This window comes from Arctopsyche grandis, chromosome 3, assembly GCF_051622035.1.
Source record: "Arctopsyche grandis isolate Sample6627 chromosome 3, ASM5162203v2, whole genome shotgun sequence".
Classification (NCBI taxonomy): Eukaryota; Metazoa; Arthropoda; class Insecta; order Trichoptera; family Hydropsychidae; genus Arctopsyche; species Arctopsyche grandis.
The window spans coordinates 936110-955679 of record NC_135357.1 but is presented as its reverse complement, the minus strand read 5'-3'; the positions used below and the strand labels follow the sequence as shown (position 1 = coordinate 955679).

General features: G+C 36.2%; 2 protein-coding genes and 2 long non-coding RNA genes across 5 annotated transcripts in view; 3 read left to right on the top strand and 1 right to left on the bottom strand.

The window, feature by feature from the left end:
• The window catches only part of LOC143910004 (uncharacterized), an 805996-nt gene that overhangs the window by 647287 nt on the left and 139139 nt on the right, over positions 1 to 19570 (top strand). The window lies entirely within an intron of this gene.
• Positions 1 to 19570, bottom strand: part of LOC143910007 (uncharacterized) — a 260391-nt gene that overhangs the window by 211604 nt on the left and 29217 nt on the right. The window lies entirely within an intron of this gene.
• On the top strand, positions 5154 to 8993 carry LOC143909997 (uncharacterized). The gene is made up of 3 exons (XM_077428329.1): positions 5154 to 5425; positions 5505 to 5738; positions 5888 to 8993. The coding sequence occupies exons 1-3, from the start codon at positions 5312 to 5314 to the stop codon at positions 7286 to 7288; spliced, it is 1749 nt and encodes a 582-aa protein (XP_077284455.1). The 5' UTR covers positions 5154 to 5311; the 3' UTR covers positions 7289 to 8993.
• On the top strand, positions 10513 to 16007 carry LOC143910000 (uncharacterized). The gene is made up of 3 exons (XM_077428333.1): positions 10513 to 13010; positions 13090 to 13323; positions 13473 to 16007. The coding sequence occupies exons 1-3, from the start codon at positions 12897 to 12899 to the stop codon at positions 14772 to 14774; spliced, it is 1650 nt and encodes a 549-aa protein (XP_077284459.1). The 5' UTR covers positions 10513 to 12896; the 3' UTR covers positions 14775 to 16007.

Here is a 19570-nt window from a genome sequence, read left to right as displayed (position 1 = left end):
ATAAAACAGAGTTATCGTCAAGGAATCTACTGAGCCGACTCGATATTAGCCTCTCTAGGACCTTCCCAAAAATAGGTAGCAAACAGATTGGGCGATAAGCCTTAGGGTCACTAGCTAGTCTTTCAGTATTATGCTTCTTAATGACAATCAATTTACCAACCTTCCAGCAACTAGGGAAGGTTCCAAATTTAAAACAATTCCTATAAACATTAAGAAGTTCAAAATTACCCACCAACCAAACAGCTCTGACAATATCTCCGCCTATCATATCAACTCCAGGAGCCTTACCCCGACCTAGGCTATTAAAAATCGCACTAAATTCCTCCGAAGTCGGAAGGTCTTCATAGCAACTAAGTTCAGTAACATGAGAAGCAAAATTACGGATACGAACGTGAGCAGGTAGATCATTGTCAAATCCATCAACAGGGATAAGTGCATTCACAAGGTTATTAACCGCTTCACTACTAGATAAAGCAAGGTGACCATCAAGAGGACTACGAACTCCACACATAATAAAAGCGGGGTCCCTAGCGATGGCCTTATACGCTGGACCCCAAGGTCCCGACCCTGCTTGCGAGTTAACAAAATTCTCCCAAGACTTTTTTTTGGACAGCAAAATTTGACGCTTAAAAAGTGCAGAAGCTCTTCTAACCTCGATAACAAGGGGCATTAACAAATCTGGACCAAAACCACGACGCTTAGCCGAGCGTAATTTGGGTATAGCCCTTTTGACTAAGGATTTAAGGGATGCAAGGTAGTCATTCCACCAAGGAGTAGAGCGCCTACCTACAGCACCAACTCTACCAAAGACATCTTGTGCTATATTAATAGTAGCAAGGTTAATTAAAGAAGCACACAAATCGGGAGCACACAGATCAGGGCAACTGTTTGCAGCAGAATGACCGTCAAAGAAATTACAGAGACGAGATTTGAAATTTATCCAAGATAGATTTGTGCCGTTACGAAAAGGTAAGGGCAAACCAGACACAGAATTAATAGGACACTCAAAATTTACATCGAAAGTAATTAAGTTATGGTCACTCAGAGTTTCTCCCAAATGAACCCTCCAATTTTTCATATCACCTGCATCTAAGCCCAAAGACAAAGTGACATCAATATAAGAAGAGCCAGCAGGACTTTCAAGCGTCGGGATATCATCTCCTTTGTTGTGGATATATAGATCGTTTTGACAAATAAAGTCTTCAAGAGCGCTACCCCAAACGCATCTCCTCCTGTCATTTGTGGGGCAAGGATCCCAGAGTGGGGAGTAAGAATTAAAATCGCCACCAATGATGATCTTTTTAGAAGTAGGGCGCAGATGACACAGAATATTATCTAATGTCTGAATATGGATATCAACAGAGATGGATGGTTGGAAATAAGAAGAAACAGAATTTCGTAAAGCGAGCCGCCACAAGACCAATTGGCTTTCTTGGCCTTACGACCCACGAAAGACGGTTATTGTTGTTTAGGAGACGCCACGCTTTGCGCGCGGTTTCTTTTTCTATTCGTTGAGTGAACACCTTTGTTCACTCCCGGAGTCCCGGCTTCGTTCCCACCACCAAACACCGAGTCACCGAATGCAGACGATACTGGGAGATAAGCTCCAGTATACGTGTGAAGTGAGGAACCCTGGTCTCTGTCTCTCTTCGTCGAAGTGAGACCAGCCATGTGTTGGGTTTGACACAACCTCAAACCCTCAATCACGCGTGCTTCTTTTTATACAAACTCCTTCCCCCCCTGCTTGCTCTCTGTACATCTAAACTTGAAATACAGTTGCTTACAAAACAGATTTACGACCTGTTGTCATTTTATATAATCTCCCGCCATTTTCCTTCCAGGTTTTAGTGTGACGGGTGACGACGTGTGACCGATCTAGAGCGAGCGGTTATCTTGTAACCGGTTTACATATGACTAGAAGTCCGTTTACCTTCTTTTTAGTCGCTTAGTGTGGTCATACCTAAGCATAAGCATAAGCTGATCATGCATAAGCATAAGCTGAAACCTTGGTTTACCAAGGAAGTAAAGGAAAGCTTAGTTGATAAGAATGTTAGTTATAAAAGATATAAGATTATTAAGGCTATGGATGGAATCCAATTAGAAAAGGCTTGGTTAGAGTATAAAATAGCGAGGAATAATTGTGTAAATGTATTACGTAAAGCAGAAAAATTCGGGTGTGACCAACCCATGACTTTATCTATGTATTTGAGGAATATAAGAAGGTTACAAAACAAAATTCGATATTGAACTGATGACTATGATAGCGATACAAATTGAGCGCAAATGTATGGAAACTTGCACAAAACAAAAGTTCTACTTCCGGTTGTCAGATTTTGATCAATTTTTTTTTATTACTAAAAATCACTATCAGTATTATATTCATTAAATATCAAGAAAATAAAAATAATTTTAAAGGTCAAAATAAAATAATGAAATATTGTTTTAAAAAAAAATACTACTTCCGGTTTACAAATTCTGACCAAAACCCTACCAGCTCTAAGTTAGGACATAAAGGATAGAAATATATATTTTCAGCTTAATACGTACGGACAGAGTAGTGGGCACAACATTTTTGACCTTTCTACGAGGAAAAAAATTCCACTTCCGGTTCATTAAATTAAGTAATTTTTTTTTATTTATACTTAAAATCACTATTTTTATTATACACATTAAATATCAAGAAGCTTAAAACAATTTAAAAGGTCAAAATAAAATAATGAAAAAATAATGAAATATTGTTTTTAAAAAAAATACTACTTCCGGTTTACGAATTCTGACCAAAACCCTACCAGCTCTAAGTTATTACATAAAGGATAGAAATATAAATTTTCAGCTCAATACGTTCAGGGATGTGGACAGAGTAGTGGGCACAACATTTTTAACCTTTCTAAGAGAAAAAAATCCCACTTCCGGTTTATAAAATTTAATAATTTTTTTTCTTTTCATTATATTGCTACAAGAATTATACTTGAATTTTTTCGTGACGAACACACATGTTTAAGGGGTCGAAAAAAATTGTGGAAGAAAAATCTAACAAGAGTAAACTGCCACTTCCGGTTGACAGATGCCTACTAAATTTTATAAATAACTTGGTATTAAGCTTAAACTTCTAGACATGAAACTTCAGTTCAATAAACCAAAAAGTTTTTGAGAAAAACATAAAAAACCTCGATTCTCTAGAGTAAAAGTACTACTTCCGGTTCGTAACTACGCATCAAACATCGAACACAAAGGAAGACCTCGACCCCGTCGGAATCTTCCAGAACGTGATCTCACCAGCCCAGCTACGCGTTGCTCAAGCAACACCTTTATAAACCAGTGCATCGTCCCCAGATGCCAGTGAGCTTCAGGAACTCGACCTAGCTCGTTCCAGTGAATCCTTTACCTACTTCGCTGTACATACAAATACACCTGTATTAATCGAGTAATAAAGATCCTCTTCAAAATTCAACTGAATTTACATTGGCTGGGAAGCGGTCCAAAACCTTCAACCCCCTATAAGTTATTACCCGATTATTTTAAAGATTATAGTGTACGGACGCCAAGGGGTCCTCAATCGAGAAACACCTGCGTCGGTTTTGTGAAGTTGCTCAGTGGCAAAGCGCGGTGCGTGATCTCCTCCACGGGATCTGCAGATCGTCGTCTGCGGTCTGGTCTCTGCTGATGATGGCTGCTCTGCTCTGTCCCTTTCTCTTTTGTACAGTGTGCGTGGGATGCGTGATGTGAAAAAAGGACGGGAGATTATATAACAATGAAAACATGTCGTAAATCTGATCACAATGATTATATTTCCACGTTGAATGTACATAGAGCAAACAGGGGGAAAGAGAGGGGGGGGGGTCAACAAAGAAACCACGCGTGCTTTTTGAGGTTAGCCACGCGTAGCTGAGTTGTCTGCCTTCTGAACGAAGACAGACCAGGCTTCCTCTGGTGCACACCGGACGGATACTGGAGCTGGTCTCCAAGTATCGTTACAACCCCACCAGTCTCGAGCTGGTGGTCGGTGGCAAGAAGCGAAGGGCCACGTAAAGACCCAAGTGTTTACGCGCCAACAGATATACAACAACTGTCAGTGTGTGCTAGCCGCTGTCTGTCAGGGTGGCCAGCACAAAAATGTATCGGCCAAATCGTGGGTCGTAAGGCCACGAAAGGCGATCATCAGACACGTAGTCTGAACGTATAGAATAAGAAATGGAGATATTCATAATCATTACACTAGAAATAAGAATAATTTAGTTGTAGGTAGAGTAAGAAAATCAGAGACAGCTGGGAGTGTCTTTCACAGGGGTGTACTAATGTATAACGCCCTTTCTGAGTGCATCAGGTCTTCTAAGACCATGGATGCATTCTTGCGAGGAGCAAAGAGACGCCTCTGTGAGGGACAGTACATATAAGTTAAATATAGAATTTTAGATATAAGTTATTGAAATGTATTTTTTTTTGTAAATTAACTAATAGCTAAAATTATCTACTATATAAAACACTAATGTTTGTGTCGTCATGGTTGGTCGTCTTTGTTTGTGTAGCGTCTTTATTTGTGTGGTCGTAGTTACGTCCATCAACCATCGATCGTTGGTTGTGTGCATCGTTGGCTGGAATCCTTGGTTCGTTCGTTCGTAGATCCGTGACGTCATCGAACAAATAATTTTTTTTTTCGATTCATAGGCGCCGATTCGATTTTGGCGCTGATTCGATTAGGCGTTGATTCGCCTTAGTTCAGGGAAGCGCAGGGGGCGAAGCCCTAGAAGCCGAAGGTTCAGGGGGGCGCAGGGGGCGTAGACCTAGACGGTAAATGCTCAGGGGGGCGCAGGTGACGTAGCCCAAGTCGGCAAAGGTTCAGGGGGGCGCAGGGGGCATAGCACTAGACGGCAAATGCTGAGGGGGGCGCGGGTGGCGTAGCCCTAGACGGAAAATGCCAGGGGGGCGCAGGTGGCGTAGCCCTAGACGGCAAAGGTTCAGGAGGGCATTTTATCAATTTTTATTTATTTTTTATTTTTTTTGATTTTATTTAAATTTTTTATTTATTTTTTCTACACCCCGGGCAAAGCCGGGTAATAAAGCTAGTATATAAATAAATAAATAAATAAAATACCTTTAGCGACCTCAATTGTTGGGACCGGTTTAAGTTTGCAGCAAGCACTACACACTCGCACATATAACCATATTATTTTGACGTTTGACTATCGTATTGTACCGGGTCTTTGATGGTTGGTTCAATTAGAGAAGCAAAAGAAAAAGCAGAAGTCAGAAGCAAAGGTTGGAAGCGTCTATCCACTCTCCAGGAGTTTGTGCTTCTCCCTCCCAAGTAGCGATGGAGTGCAGACTTTGTCTCTGCTCTGCTCCAGCAGAGTCCTTCGTCTCCATCCATGACGACCCTCATCCACCGCGTTTGGTGCAACGCATTTGGACCTGCTGTCAGCTGCGGGTCAGTCACGTTACATTTGAACCACTGCTATTGATAATTCACTACTGCTCGTAATCGCCAATACCTCTCCTATTTGCAGGTCAGGAAAGGAGACCATCTGCCAGATTTGATATGCCTTTCTTGTGTCAACAATCTGGAATTATTCGAAAGCTTTCGAAACGCTTGTTTTCGGAATGAAACAACGTCGAGGGTGGAATTAGACAATTTCTTGAAAATCAAGCCGGAGGAAGTTTTGCTGGAAGATTTAATATGGGAAGATGAGTTGGGTGCTGAATGTCCATCCAACAATTGTAGTTCTCCAGACGCCGGCGAGGTAAGTAAATAGGATTCAAGTTCTTTAGATGTATTCTTAGCGAAACATGCTGTTGATCGAAAACATAAATTCACATGTAAAATAACATCTAATCACACTTTAAAAAAGTTACACGTGTTAAATTGAATAACATTCGGTTTAATTTTTAGATCCCCGGAAGAAAAATTAATTCGAGGGATCATATGGCAGCAATAAATGATACCAATAGACAAATTCTACCGGAAGAATTACCATCTCCAAAAGCATTAAACAAGATGTGCTCTACACATTCTGAATTGGACCGTAAAATAGATATCCAAGACAAATTGTTAACTGATCAAAAAAATCTTGTGACACAGAAAAACTCGGATTCTCGAAAAAAGCTGCATGATTGTAACATTTGTTCAAAATCTTTCAACAGTAAACATAATCTAAATGTACACACGAGGATTCATTTTGGGTTAAAGTCACACAGATGTGACATTTGTTTCAAATCATTTACTAGGAAAGACAATCTTAGTGTGCATATGGTTCTTCACACTGGGATAAAGCCACACAAGTGTGACATTTGTTTACAAACATTTACTACGAAACAAAATCTTAGGACACATATGGGTATTCATACTGGGGTTAAGTCACACAAATGTGACATTTGTTCAAAAACATTTACTACGAAACAAAGTCTTGGTGTACATACGAGTATTCATAATGGGTTAAAGCCATATAAATGTGACATTTGTTCAAAAGCATTTAATAAGAAACAAACTATTACTTACCATATGGGTATTCATACTGGGGTAAAGGCACACAAATGTCAAATTTGTTCAAAAACTTTTACTACAAAACCAAATCTTAGTGCACATATGTGTATTCATACTGGGTTAAAGCCACACAAATGTGACATTTCTTCACAAACATTTATTACGAAACCAAATCTTAGTATACATATTGCTATTCATACTGGGATAAAGCCTTACAAGTGTGACATTTGTTCAAAAACATTCACTAGGAAACCTAAGCTTAGTCTGCATATGGTTATTCATACTGGGATAAAGCCACACAAATGTGACATTTGTTCAAAAACATTTACTACGAAACAAAATCTTAATACACATATGGGTATTCATACTGGGGTAAAGCCACACAAATGTGACATTTGTTCAAAAACATTTACTACGAAACAAAATCTTAATACACATATGGGTATTCATACTGGGGTAAAGCCACACAAATGTCAAATTTGTTCACGAACATTTACTAAGAAACAAAGTCTTAGTAAACATATGGGTATTCATGCTGGGTTAAAGCCACACAAATGTGACATTTGTCTACAAACATTTACTGCAAAGAAAAATCTAAGTGCACATATGGGTATTCATACTGGGGGAAAACCATACAAATGTGACATTTGTTCAAAAACATTTACTACGAAACAAAATCTTAGTACACATATGGGTATTCATACTGGGGTTAAGTCACACGAATGTGAAATTTGTTCAAAGACATTTACTAGGAAACGAAATCTCAGTGAACATATGGGTATTCATACTGGGGTAAAGTTACAAAAATAGAAAATAATTTCATAACATTCGTAAAATGCTACATATTCATTTGTAAATGCAGCAGTTGTACTGTCGTTTGTCCGACGTGTATATGTATGTAAGGCCGCCAATAGAGGGGGGGGGAACTGGGCCCCGTGTCGGAAATCGTACCTACCTTTCTTATTCAATTATGTATTTTAAAAAATAACTACCAACATATATGTAGGGTTGAAATTGATCGAAAGGCTAATGTATGGGCTATGGCTGAGAAAGAGTATATTACGACTGATTGTGAGAAAGGGATGAAAAGGGGCAGAGATGTAACGGTTAGTCGCAGTTGGACCTGTGCTCCGCGCGGTTGGTCGCTAAGCCTCCGCATGTATCATCTTAAACAACATGACTGAAAACGCACGTGTTTGGTCTTCACCTCAACCGCCTCATCCTAACCGTGGTCCTGACCAGCCTCATCTGCCATGATCCTTTCTTTACCACATATATGTATTTTTCTAATGTTTTATATTTTTACAAGATATATTTTGAAATTTGCTATAGGGCCCGGAATTATTTTTCTCATACTGTTACTAGAAGATAAGTAAGCAATTAAAACGTGTCGAAGAAAAACAATACGCATTTTTTGATAATATGCTAAAATAATCCACGAAAAATTATGCAAGTCGATATCACAAAACTTTTAATTTATATTTAAAACAATTCCAAGCATAATTTGTAATAAAAAATTATGCATAGTTGTATTATATTATTATTATTATCTTCTTTCTTTAAACATTGTATGTATGCTTGTACATCAGCGACGTACAACCTGCAGCCTGAAGTAACATCAGTTGCGGTCCAAAATTATTTACATTATCAAGAAGTGTTGCATTGATTATTATCATTATTATTGTATAGATCACTTTGATTTTTATGTTTTCGAAATACTTTTTTTAATTGCTACTTATAGTTAATCTTATTTTTATATATCTGCACTTGTCTTTTATATATTGTATCACAATGTATGCCCATCGGGCTAATGTCTACATTTAGCTTTAAAGTAAGTCTTTTATTAGCCTTAATGCAGTTAAGACACTTTACTACCTTACTGTTGCATTCATTGCTCATATGTTCCTCCGACCCACAGTTAAAGCAACTTTTATTATTGTTGCATACTTCTGCTTTGTGGTTGTAACCATAGCATGTATAGCATCTGAAAATTTTCTAATCTTCAATAACTTTGCACCTATTCCAATTTATATTAATTTTACCCATTTCCATAAACTTTTTGAAATTGTCACTATCCACCTCCATAATCGCGTTATATTTGTCAAATTTCTTTTTCAAAATATTTTTAACCTCAAAATTTTTGTTTATTTCTATTATCTGGTTTTGTGTAGATATGAATTTAATCAATTTTTCTGACATCCCTATAATTCTCACTCTTGCATTTTTATCTCCTTTAATTTCATATTTACCTCCCATTTTTTCCTATGTATATATCTTCCATTATTTTTACTTTATCCGCTTTATTATTGTTATTGCAATTCCACCGTTACTAATTTTTTTAACATCCTGTATTCCCATTTTTAGTGTATCTGGTTTAATTAATTTTTTACATTCTTCTTCAGTTTTATTTGTTTGTTGAACTTTTGTTATTATTAATGTAACTTATTTTTTCGCTGCCTCTTTACTTTATCTATGTACTTTTTTATTGTCGTTGCTTTTTAATAGATTGATATATTTTTCTATATTGTTTTTCAAATTTTTCAATTCACTTCTTAAGTCTCTTATAACATCCATAAATTGTTCCTTATCACTATTTTCTTTTTCACATATATATATTTAACTAATTGTTTTACTGAATTAATTTTAAATGCCTTATTATCATTCGATATACTGTTGCTTTTTAATGTCAAAATATCCATAATTTTTTTTTCCATGGCTATTGATTTATTTACACGATATGAAGCCATTATTATACACTTAATTAAAACATAAACATAATTATATAGTTTTAAAGTTTTATTTTTATTATCACAAGTTCGTTGCACAAATCGCCACACACGCAATCAACGTCTGTATAGGACCACGATAAGAACGCGACTTTAAAACATCATTATAGTTATAACTCTACTGTTTGCACAAACTAACTGTTGGCAAAAATGTTTGATGATTCGGAAATAGCAAAGCAGATTTCATCTGGAAAGACAAAAACAAGGTGTGTCGCGAATAACGTTATCGCTCCATATTGTATTGAAAATATAATGCAATCGTTGTCCCTAATAGCGATTTTTATCAGTTTAGACCGATGGAAGTAATCATGGTGCAAATAAAATTTTTCCAGTCCTCATTCAGTTTTTTAACATCAATAATGGCATAATTGACAAAAGTGATTGATTTATTTTCTTTGCCAAACGAAACAGCAGAGACAATAAGTGAACATTTGAATACATGTTTAAATAAATACACTATTGTAGAAAAATGTGTTGTTTTTTCTGCAGATAATTGTAATACTAATTTTGGAGGATTGAATAGAAATGGAATAAACAATGTTTACAGCCATTCAAAAACAAAATTTGGAAAAGATTTGCTAGGCATTGGTTGTCCTGCTCATATTGTTCATAACTGCATGGCATGGATTTGATTCCATGACAATAGATCAATAATTGTTCCATTTACACAATCAGAACAGAATCTTAAAAAATGTTTGCGAATTTGTGGACATTCAGTATAAAGCATTATTGATACATTCAAAAACGCGCTGGCTATCACTTTATCCTGCTGTGAAGAGAGTGTTAGAAGGTTTTCCTGCTTTAAAATGATATTTTCTATCTATCGACAACTCTCCCATTGTTTTCCAATCATTTTTCGAAGATGAAAATTTAAATTTATTTATATATTAATTTGTTCGCTGACGTCGTGGATTTACGAACCAACAATACAACAATACAAATTATTTAAATAAGTAAAAAAAAAAGATTACTTAGATGTTCTACATATTACGAAGCTGCAAGAAAATCAAGCCGAACGCGACGAAAGAAGATATAAAAAATAAAATAAACAGCTTACGCAGCAATTTCAGATCGATTAAAACTATTACAAAGTTGTATTAATTTATTTGAACTCTTAAAACAAATACTTTGTACATAAAAATAATTTAGGTTTTTGTTGGTTTCAATTGAGGTTTGTGTCCATAACCTCATTTTTGTTAAGCTGAACTTTGTTAATTTTAAGTTTAATTTGTTTTTATTGAACTGGTTAGCGAATTTATACATATAATATATTTGGCAGCCCCCCTGGTACTGGCCGTAAACCAAGGCGCTAAGGCGAGGTATATACCGCTAGTGTTAACGGATAGATCTATCCAGTGGCGGACTGGCCATACAAGCGAACCCACTATCTGTTAGAAAATATGGGCCCTCAGTAAAATTAAATAACTTTTTAACTATTTCACGTGTGTAAAAATTTATAGGATATTGAACTTTGGGAACTAAAGTTTGGATATTTCAACACAACAAATTTCTTACGATATACAAAAACAACTAATACCTGCTTTAACAGCTCAAGGCTTTTTTATTACGCTCAAAAGTAAGTTTCAACAATTGCGTGGGCCCTTTTGCCGGGCCCACGCAATTTTATGTATATACCAATACCTATGTAACAACTACCTACTGAAATAAAAATGGTAATAAACAAATTTCCGTGAATAATATAAACTGAATTGCATAAAACAATTTTGATAGGACGATTCATCATCAACCAGCGATTTAAATTTACTTCATACTTTCAAAATAACATTTGATTATACTTCGACGATATAGTAAGATTTAAATACATAATTTTAAACAGTTTCCGAATATAAAATCTATTCCTAATCTAGACACATCCATGTAAATAGAAATATGGGATAGGGGCCCCCTCCCCAAAATCCCGTTTTTCGAGTAACATTAATTGAAAATATTATGCATTTTTTTCAGGGACGTAATTTGGGGGGGGGCATAGGGGGGTTAGGGGGAAAGGTCCCCTTTACTTTATTTTGTCTCAAAAACAAATTTGTAACGTTTATTTTTCCGAAAGTTCGTATATTTTTTGTTTTCAAGAAAAGTTTTAAATTAATATTTTCCTGAATCGGTTCAATCACAAATGGTTTTATTCCTCGTATTTTTATTATATTCCAGACGTGCATTATCTCACAAAACAACGAATGAGATCGATTTAAACTTCATGTGTAACGAATTCGGTCCAAAAAAAGTTTTAGTTATTTAATAAAATTGCTTTCTGCCCAAAACCTTATCAAATTTAGTACATAAAGAATACAAATATGAATTTTCAGCTTGATACGTTCAGGGGTGTGGTAAAAAATTTTTTTGATTTTTTTAAGAGGAAAAAATCCCACTTCTGGTTAATTAAATTTGATGATTTATTATATTTTCATCACATTGATACAAGGAATTATACATAAAATCGTGAAGAGCAGACATATTTAAAGGGTCGATTAAAATAGCGGAAGAAAAATCCGGTAAACTGTCACTTTCGGTTAACGGGTGTTCACGAAATTTTACACACAGAGTCACACACATTTTTCTATATTATGTAAACGTGATCAGTGATCGATTCTGAGTTCGAATTTTCGCATGATCACAAAACTTTATCTGTTGTTATCACGTACATATGTACATAGATACAGTCAGTAGAAATTAAGTTAATTCATAGTTTTTTAGTGACTCAGTTTGATGGTCGATTTTTGTTGATTTATGGAAAAAATTTTCGTCTGCGGCGTTTTTTTCATTTTTTACATAATATTTTTTTATGATTAGTTTTTCAAAAATAAGCTTTTTTTCATATTTTATAACTCAATAAGGTGTATGCAAAGAATATTTTCCATTTTTATTCCGATATAAAAAAGATTTTTTGAAAAAAAAATCAATTTGACCAATCTTTGCCTGCCCCGCAAGAAAAAGCTGAAATGAGGTCCCTGATTGTTTTCTACCGAAAGTAAAAGCCGCTTTTATGCCGCATTCTTTTATGACACATTCTATATACCTGGGACAAGAGTTAAAACGAAATATACAATCGATTTTGCTTTTGCCATTTTTCTTGTACCTAAATTTGTATATTCCCATTTTTAAAAATTCTATTTATTTTTTACCCTCGATTTTTAGCGTGATGGAAATAAGAAAATTTTGTTATATGGGAGGGGGTGGGGGAGAATTTTTTAACCCTGGGTGGGCCCCCTTTGACTCCTGGCATGCACTGATTTCAGGCCCAGTCCGCCACTGGTGGTGGAAACTTCTAGTGTTAACGCTGCGAAGGGCATTGACTCAATGAGAATCTAAAAATGTGTCGATCTGAAAATCTGATTGATATATATTTTTTTTATTTTTCCGTTTCCCAAAGTTACTAGGGAATAAACCGGGCTCTTTTTAGTCGCGACCGGGTTCTTTTAGTTGGGACCAGTTTAAGTTTGCAGCACTATACACTCACACATATAACCATATTATTGTGACGTTTGACTATCTTATTGTACTGGGTCATTGATGGTTGGGTCAATTAGAGAAGCAAAAGGAAAAGCAGAAGTCAGAAGCAAAGGTTGGAAGCGTCTATCCACTCTCCAGGAGTTTGTGCTTCTCCCTCCCAAGTAGCGATGGAGTGCAGACTTTGTCTCTGCTCTGCTCCAGCAGAGTCCTTCGTCTCCATCCATGACGACCCTCATCCACCGCGTTTGGTGCAACGCATTTGGACCTGCTGTCAGCTGCGGGTCAGTCACGTTACATTTGAACCACTGCTATTGATAATTCACTACTGCTCGTAATCGCCAATACCCCTCCTATTTGCAGGTCAGGAAAGGAGACCATCTGCCAGATTTGATATGCCTTTCTTGTGTCAACAATCTGGAATTATTCGAAAGCTTTCGAAACACTTGTTTTCAGAATGACACAAAGTCGAGAGTGGAATTAGACGAGTATTTGAAAATCAAGCCGGAGGAAGTTTTGCTGGAAGATTTAATATGGGAAGATGAGTTGGGTGCTGAATGTCCATCCAACAATTGTAGTTCTCCAGACGCCGGCGAGGTAAGTAAATAGGATTCAAGTTCTTTAGATGTATTCTTAGCGAAACATGCTGTTGATCGAAAACATAAATTCACATGTAAAATAACATCTAATCACAAAATAAAAAAGTTACACGTGTTAAATTGAATAACATTCGGTTTAATTTTTAGATCCCCGGATCATATCGGAGGGATCATATGGCAGCAATAAATGATACCAATAGAGAAATTCTAGCGGAAGAATTACCATCTCCAAAAGCATTAAATAAGATGTGCTCTACACATTCTGAATTGGACGGTGAAATAGATATCCACGACAAATTGTTAACTAATCAAAAAAATCTTGTGACACAGAAAAACTCGAATTCTCGAAGAAAGCTGCATGATTGTTCAAAATCTTGTAACAGTAAACATAATCTAAGTGTACACACGAGGGTTCATAGTGGGGTAAAGTCACACAGATGTGACGTTTGTTCCAAATCTTTTTTTTTCAAATCTAGACTCCGTTTACACATGGGTATTCATACTAGGGTAAAGTCACACAAATGTGACATTTGTTCAAACACATTTACTACGAAACAAAATCTTAAAACACATATGGGTATTCATACTGGGGTAAAGCCACACAAATGTGACATTTGTTCAAAAACATTTATTAGGAAAGACAATCTTAGTGTGCATATGGTTACTCACACTCGGATAAAGCCACACAAATGTGATATTTGTTTACAAACATTTACTGTAAAACAAAGTCTAAGTGCACATATGGCTATTCATACTGGGGTAAAGCCACACAAATGTGAAATTTGTTCAAAAACATTTATTCAGAAAAATAATCTTAGTACACATATGGTTATTCATACTACGGTGAAGCCATACAAATGTGGCATTTGTTCAAAAACATTTACTACGAAACAAAGTCTTAATGAACATATGTATATTCATACTGGGGTGCGGCCACACAAGTGTGACATTTGTTCAAAAACATTTACTAGGAAAGACAATCTTAATGGGCATATGCTTATTCACGCTGGGATAAAGTCACACAAATGTGACATTTGTTTACAAACATTTACTGCAAAACAAAATCTAAGTGCACATATGGCTATTCATTCTGGGGTAAAGCCACACAAATGTGACATTTGTACACAATCATTTATTCAGAAATATAGTCTTCGTACACATATGCGTATTCATACTGCGGTAAAGCCACACAAATGTGGCATTTGTCCAAAAACATTTACTAAGAAACAAAGTCTTAGTGAACATATGGGTATTCATACTAGGGTGCGGCCACACAAGTGTCACATTTGTTCAAAAACTTTTACTACGAAACCAAGTCTTAGTACACATATGGGTATTCATACTGGGGTTAAGTCATACGAATGTGAAATTTGTTCAAAAACATTTACTAGGAAACAAGCTCTCATTGAACATATGGGTATTCATACTGGGGTAAAGTTACAAAAATAGAAAATAATTTTACGTCAAAACAGGTCATTTTGGTCCCATTGTTTTTCATAACATTCGTAAAATTTTTGGCATGTTTTGTGTTCAGATTAAAGGTATGTAGACGGGGAAGCATTTAAGACCTTTTATTTCCAAAATAATAAGGGAAAAATTAAAAAATTACTATTTTTGTAAAAGAACGTTACCTTAATACAAATATCTCTTCTAAGCGAAAGTTAACTTCTCATTTACCTTACCTCTGCCAAATTTACTTTATCTCCATGAACATTATTTACTAGCGCCCAAAAGTTCTTTCCAAATGCTACATATCCATTTGTAAATGCGGCAGTAGTACTGGTTCGTTCGTCCTACGTGTTTATGTTCATATACTGGGCCGCCAATAGAGGGGGGGGAACCGGGGTCCCGTGGTCGAAATCGTTCCTGTTAATCCTTACCTTTCGTATTCAATTATTTTAAAAAATAATTACCAACATACATATATGTAGGGTTGAAATTGATCGAAAGGCTGGTGTATGGGCTATAGCTGAGAAAGAGTATATTACGACTGATTGTGAGAAAGGGATGAAAAGTGGCAGAGATGTAACGGTTAGTCGCAGTTGGACCTGTGCTCCGCGCGGTTGTTTACTAATCCTCCGCACGTATCATCTTAATAAACAACATGACTGAAAACGCACGTGTTTGGTCTCCACCTCAACCGCCACATCCTAACCGTGGTCCTGAACAGCGTCATCTGCCAGAATCCTTTACCACATATATGTATTTTTCTAATAGTTCTGATAGATTTTTACAAGATATGTATATTTTGAAGTTTGTTATGGGGCCTGGAATTATTTTTCCCATGGCTCGGAATTACTCTCGGCGGTCCTGTATGTTTAAACGTGTCGAAGAAAAACAATACCCATTTTTTGATGATATGCTAAAATAGTCGATTTCACAAAACTTTTATTTTGTATTTATAACAATTCCAATCATAATTTACAATAAATAAATCATACATAGTTGTATTATACTATTATTATCTTATTTCTTTAAATATTGTATGTAGGCTTGTACATCAACGACATACAACCCGCAGTCTGAAGTAACACCAGTTGCGGTCCAAAATGATTTACATTATCAAGAAGTGTTTCATTGAATGTGAAAAATATCTAAATATGAATTAGTATTTATGTCAAAACCCAATAACATATGTATGTTCACTAGATATCCTACATTAAAATCTATATTTTCAAATTTAATGTTGTATTATTGTTTCTTTATTATTTTATTTTTTTTTTACATTTTTTTCATATTATTTTTAGATTAATCTTGTTTACTTGTTTCCGGCCATAGTGGTGTTTTAGGGCAACCTGTTAAGTTATCATGGTCTAAATTTAATTTGAAATAAATAAATATACAGTACACTCTCGATTATCTGGGGTAATGCTGGGGTGGAAGGGTACGGATAATTGAAAAACACACATAATCCGAATTGAATATAATATCATATTAAAAACACAAATTTTTGTTTCATAATTTTTATACTCCTTATTTATTAAGCAAAACGTTCATAGTTAAGCAGAGAAGTGGTCTCTAGTAGTTAGTACTGGTGTTTTACCGTTTTATGACTAATGTAACCACTAGTATCTTCTTCACTTGTAGTTGTCACTCTCATTTTCTTCTTCTTGAGAAACAAAAGAAACTATATCTGCATCATCCATGCGTTTAAAACCTGGATAACTTACATCATGATCTATTAAACCATGGATCACTTATACCAGATGCAAACAATACGAGAAAACTATAACCGATTTTAAGAAAAGAATTGAAATAATGCAAAAACAATCCAGGCCTTCTACATCTATTCTAAATGAGAGCAAGAGTCTTGACAATATAACCGAACATTACTACACAAATGAAGAATAACTCGAAAATGAACTTAGCTATAATGCAGAGAAAAATAGTAAAAAAATAAAATTAGATAAAGTGTAATATTCCCCCCAAAACAATCTGAATGAAACATCAAAACAACCAATAAATAAAACTAAAAAAGAACCACTACCAACTCCTATTTATGTGAGCAATGTTTTTGACTTTGTGGCGGCTCGCTTATACGACATGGTCGAGTTTGGTTGCCTTCCTGCGAGTGGGAACCAACTCGGCTGGGTTCGGAGAGCTACTACTCACTCTGTCTTCAGCTGTCATATAATAAACACGTGCATTAACATGCCAGTCGTCTCATTCGTTCATCCTCCATACTGGTGACCCCCGACATCGAGCCACGCAGCCTCGATCAATTTCAACATGCCGCTCATCCCTGCCTCGCCGAGTCAGGCGGGAGAAGCTACCCGCCGCGCCCCCATCGCCATCAACAGAGCGCGTCGCGGCCCGCGGGTGACAATAAACGAGCAGACACGGCTACCTACCTACCTACCTACCTACCGACGTCCAGCCACAACGTCGACGACAGGTGCTTTTAAAAAATGGGGGAGCGAATGAGACGACGATCTTGACAGCTGGATGTGGAGTCATGCGCGATCCACTACACATAGAACGGTCATCCAGCACCACAAGACATACACCACCTCAGCACCATCATCATCATCATCATCATCAAGGCCCCGTCCGTCCCCACGAGCGTCGTCACGCCGAGACGGGCGGTAGCGCTACAACAACTCCACGAGCCACAACGACTCACAGTCCAGCTCGGAGTATCATCAACCACATCGATGCCCCTGCCGCCCCCGCCGCCCCACCAACCGACATCAGCCTCGGAAGAGCGGCGCCGCCGCAGCATCGCATCGCATCGCATCGGCGCGACCATCGGACCACCCACCGTCCTGCTCGCGACGTCACCGCCCTCGAATCTACCGACCATTCAGGGCGGTACACCTATGTACACAGCGGATGACCCACGTCAACAATTTTTTTCTCCCCACGTAATAATTTTTTTTCTCTTTGTGTAACAATAATTTTTTTCTTTTGTAAAATTTGTTTCTTTGTAATTTTGGTATCGCTGATGCTGGGGGGGGAGTGATGTGGCGGCTCGCTTATACGACATGGTCGAGTTTGGTTGCCTTCCTGCGAGTGGGAACCAACTCGGCTGGGTTCGGAGAGCTACTACTCACTCTGTCTTCAGCTGTCATATAATAAACACGTGCATTAACATGCCAGTCGTCTCATTCGTTCATCCTCCATAACTTCAATAAGTTTAGAGCTCATATTTTATCAACAACAGAAACACCACCCATTCGATGTCAATTTAAAGTAATCTCTAATAATAATATCAAAATCACTACACAAACCGAAGAAGATTATCGTAAAATCTAAAAAACACTACATGATTTAAAACAACGTGAATCTAAAGACACCCAAAACCCCCTCCACAATCTATAGTGCCACATCTATCTGCTCAAGAAAGAAAGGTGCTATAGAGTGATTGTTAGAGGTTCACCGTCATCAACAGACATTGATGAAATTAAAGGATTCTTTCAAAGATAAAGGATATGAAGTGGCCAATGTGGCAAATGTTATTAAGAAATTTACAGCCGATGGCGAAAGAATAATTAAATATTTCCAACTATTTTTTGTAGACCTGGTACCAAAAGGAAGACTGCAAAGAAATATATGGTATTAAAGAAATTCTATATTGCAGAGTGACAATTGAACCACCAATAAAAGTAAAAGATATCCTTCAGTTAGAGTTGTCAACTGGTCACTTTTAAAAGAGAACATGTTCTCTTTTTTTAAACCAACTTTTTGTTCACTCTATTTTTTTGTAATATACCCAGAATGTCCTCTTTTTTCAATGTTGACAATATTATTACGCAGTCCGTACTATTTAAGTACGGAGTAAACGAAGGTGTGTGTTCTCTGAAGAAGTGCAAAAAATGTTTATATGTTTTATACCGACATTAATATAAACATCGTAAACTCTCGAATGTTTTTAATTATTATTTAGTCGATTAATAGAGCGACTTTCATCGGTTTGTTTGTTAAAAAATGTGGATCAACCGTAATAAATGCTTATTCCTAATCTTACGAAATTCCAAAATATGTAAAATTTGTATTCAAAGACATTTATTTATTTACATTAAATTAATTTTAGAATTGCTGGTATGTAGTCAATTCTAGAAACTCATAAATCGACCCGTTTTATTCGACCTTTTTTAATTTATTCCAATATTATTTTTTCAATATCGTATTCAAATTATTATTAATATTATTAATATATCACTGATCAAGTGATTTACTTTTACAATTTCTTGCTGGAAATTTGAAATCTGAACCGCTGTATTAGATAAACAGATGAGTGCTGGATGACCGTTATACATATGTACATATGTATGTAAATGTAAACATGATTCGTTATACACGTACATATGTACATATGCATGTATGTATGTTGCTACTTTACAAAAGCAATAGATATTAAAAACCATGTGAACTGTATAATAGGTAAGTAAATACGAAATGAGCCTTAAATAATTTTGCAATCAATCTGTCGATTTTCATTCAGTATTTTTTTTCTTGTCCTTACCTACCAAAACAATGAAATAAATGGTCGGTCCCAAAATTGCAAACATTTTTCAAATGGACACACTTTTTTCTCTTTTAAATGTTATATTTCAGTTTTATCAATTGGATAAATTCACATCCTATTCTCAATTTTGTACTGCACTGTAATAGTTATACATAATTACAAAATATTTTCTAGCAGTGATTCATTCAACATTAGATGATATTTTGGACCGATGCCTTCGACAAAAAAAAGGGGAAGAACATAATGTTTGATATTTTTACGATACAATGGTCTTAAT

Coding starts and splice junctions, on each gene's coding strand:
- LOC143910000 (XM_077428333.1), top strand. CDS start 12,897: ATGGAGTGCAGACTTTGTCTCTGCTCTGCTCCAGCAGAGTCCTTCGTC. Junction 13,011..13,089: donor GGACCTGCTGTCAGCTGCGG/GTCAGTCACGTT, acceptor TCCTATTTGCAG/GTCAGGAAAGGAGACCATCT. Junction 13,324..13,472: donor GTTCTCCAGACGCCGGCGAG/GTAAGTAAATAG, acceptor TTTAATTTTTAG/ATCCCCGGATCATATCGGAG.
- LOC143909997 (XM_077428329.1), top strand. CDS start 5,312: ATGGAGTGCAGACTTTGTCTCTGCTCTGCTCCAGCAGAGTCCTTCGTC. Junction 5,426..5,504: donor GGACCTGCTGTCAGCTGCGG/GTCAGTCACGTT, acceptor TCCTATTTGCAG/GTCAGGAAAGGAGACCATCT. Junction 5,739..5,887: donor GTTCTCCAGACGCCGGCGAG/GTAAGTAAATAG, acceptor TTTAATTTTTAG/ATCCCCGGAAGAAAAATTAA.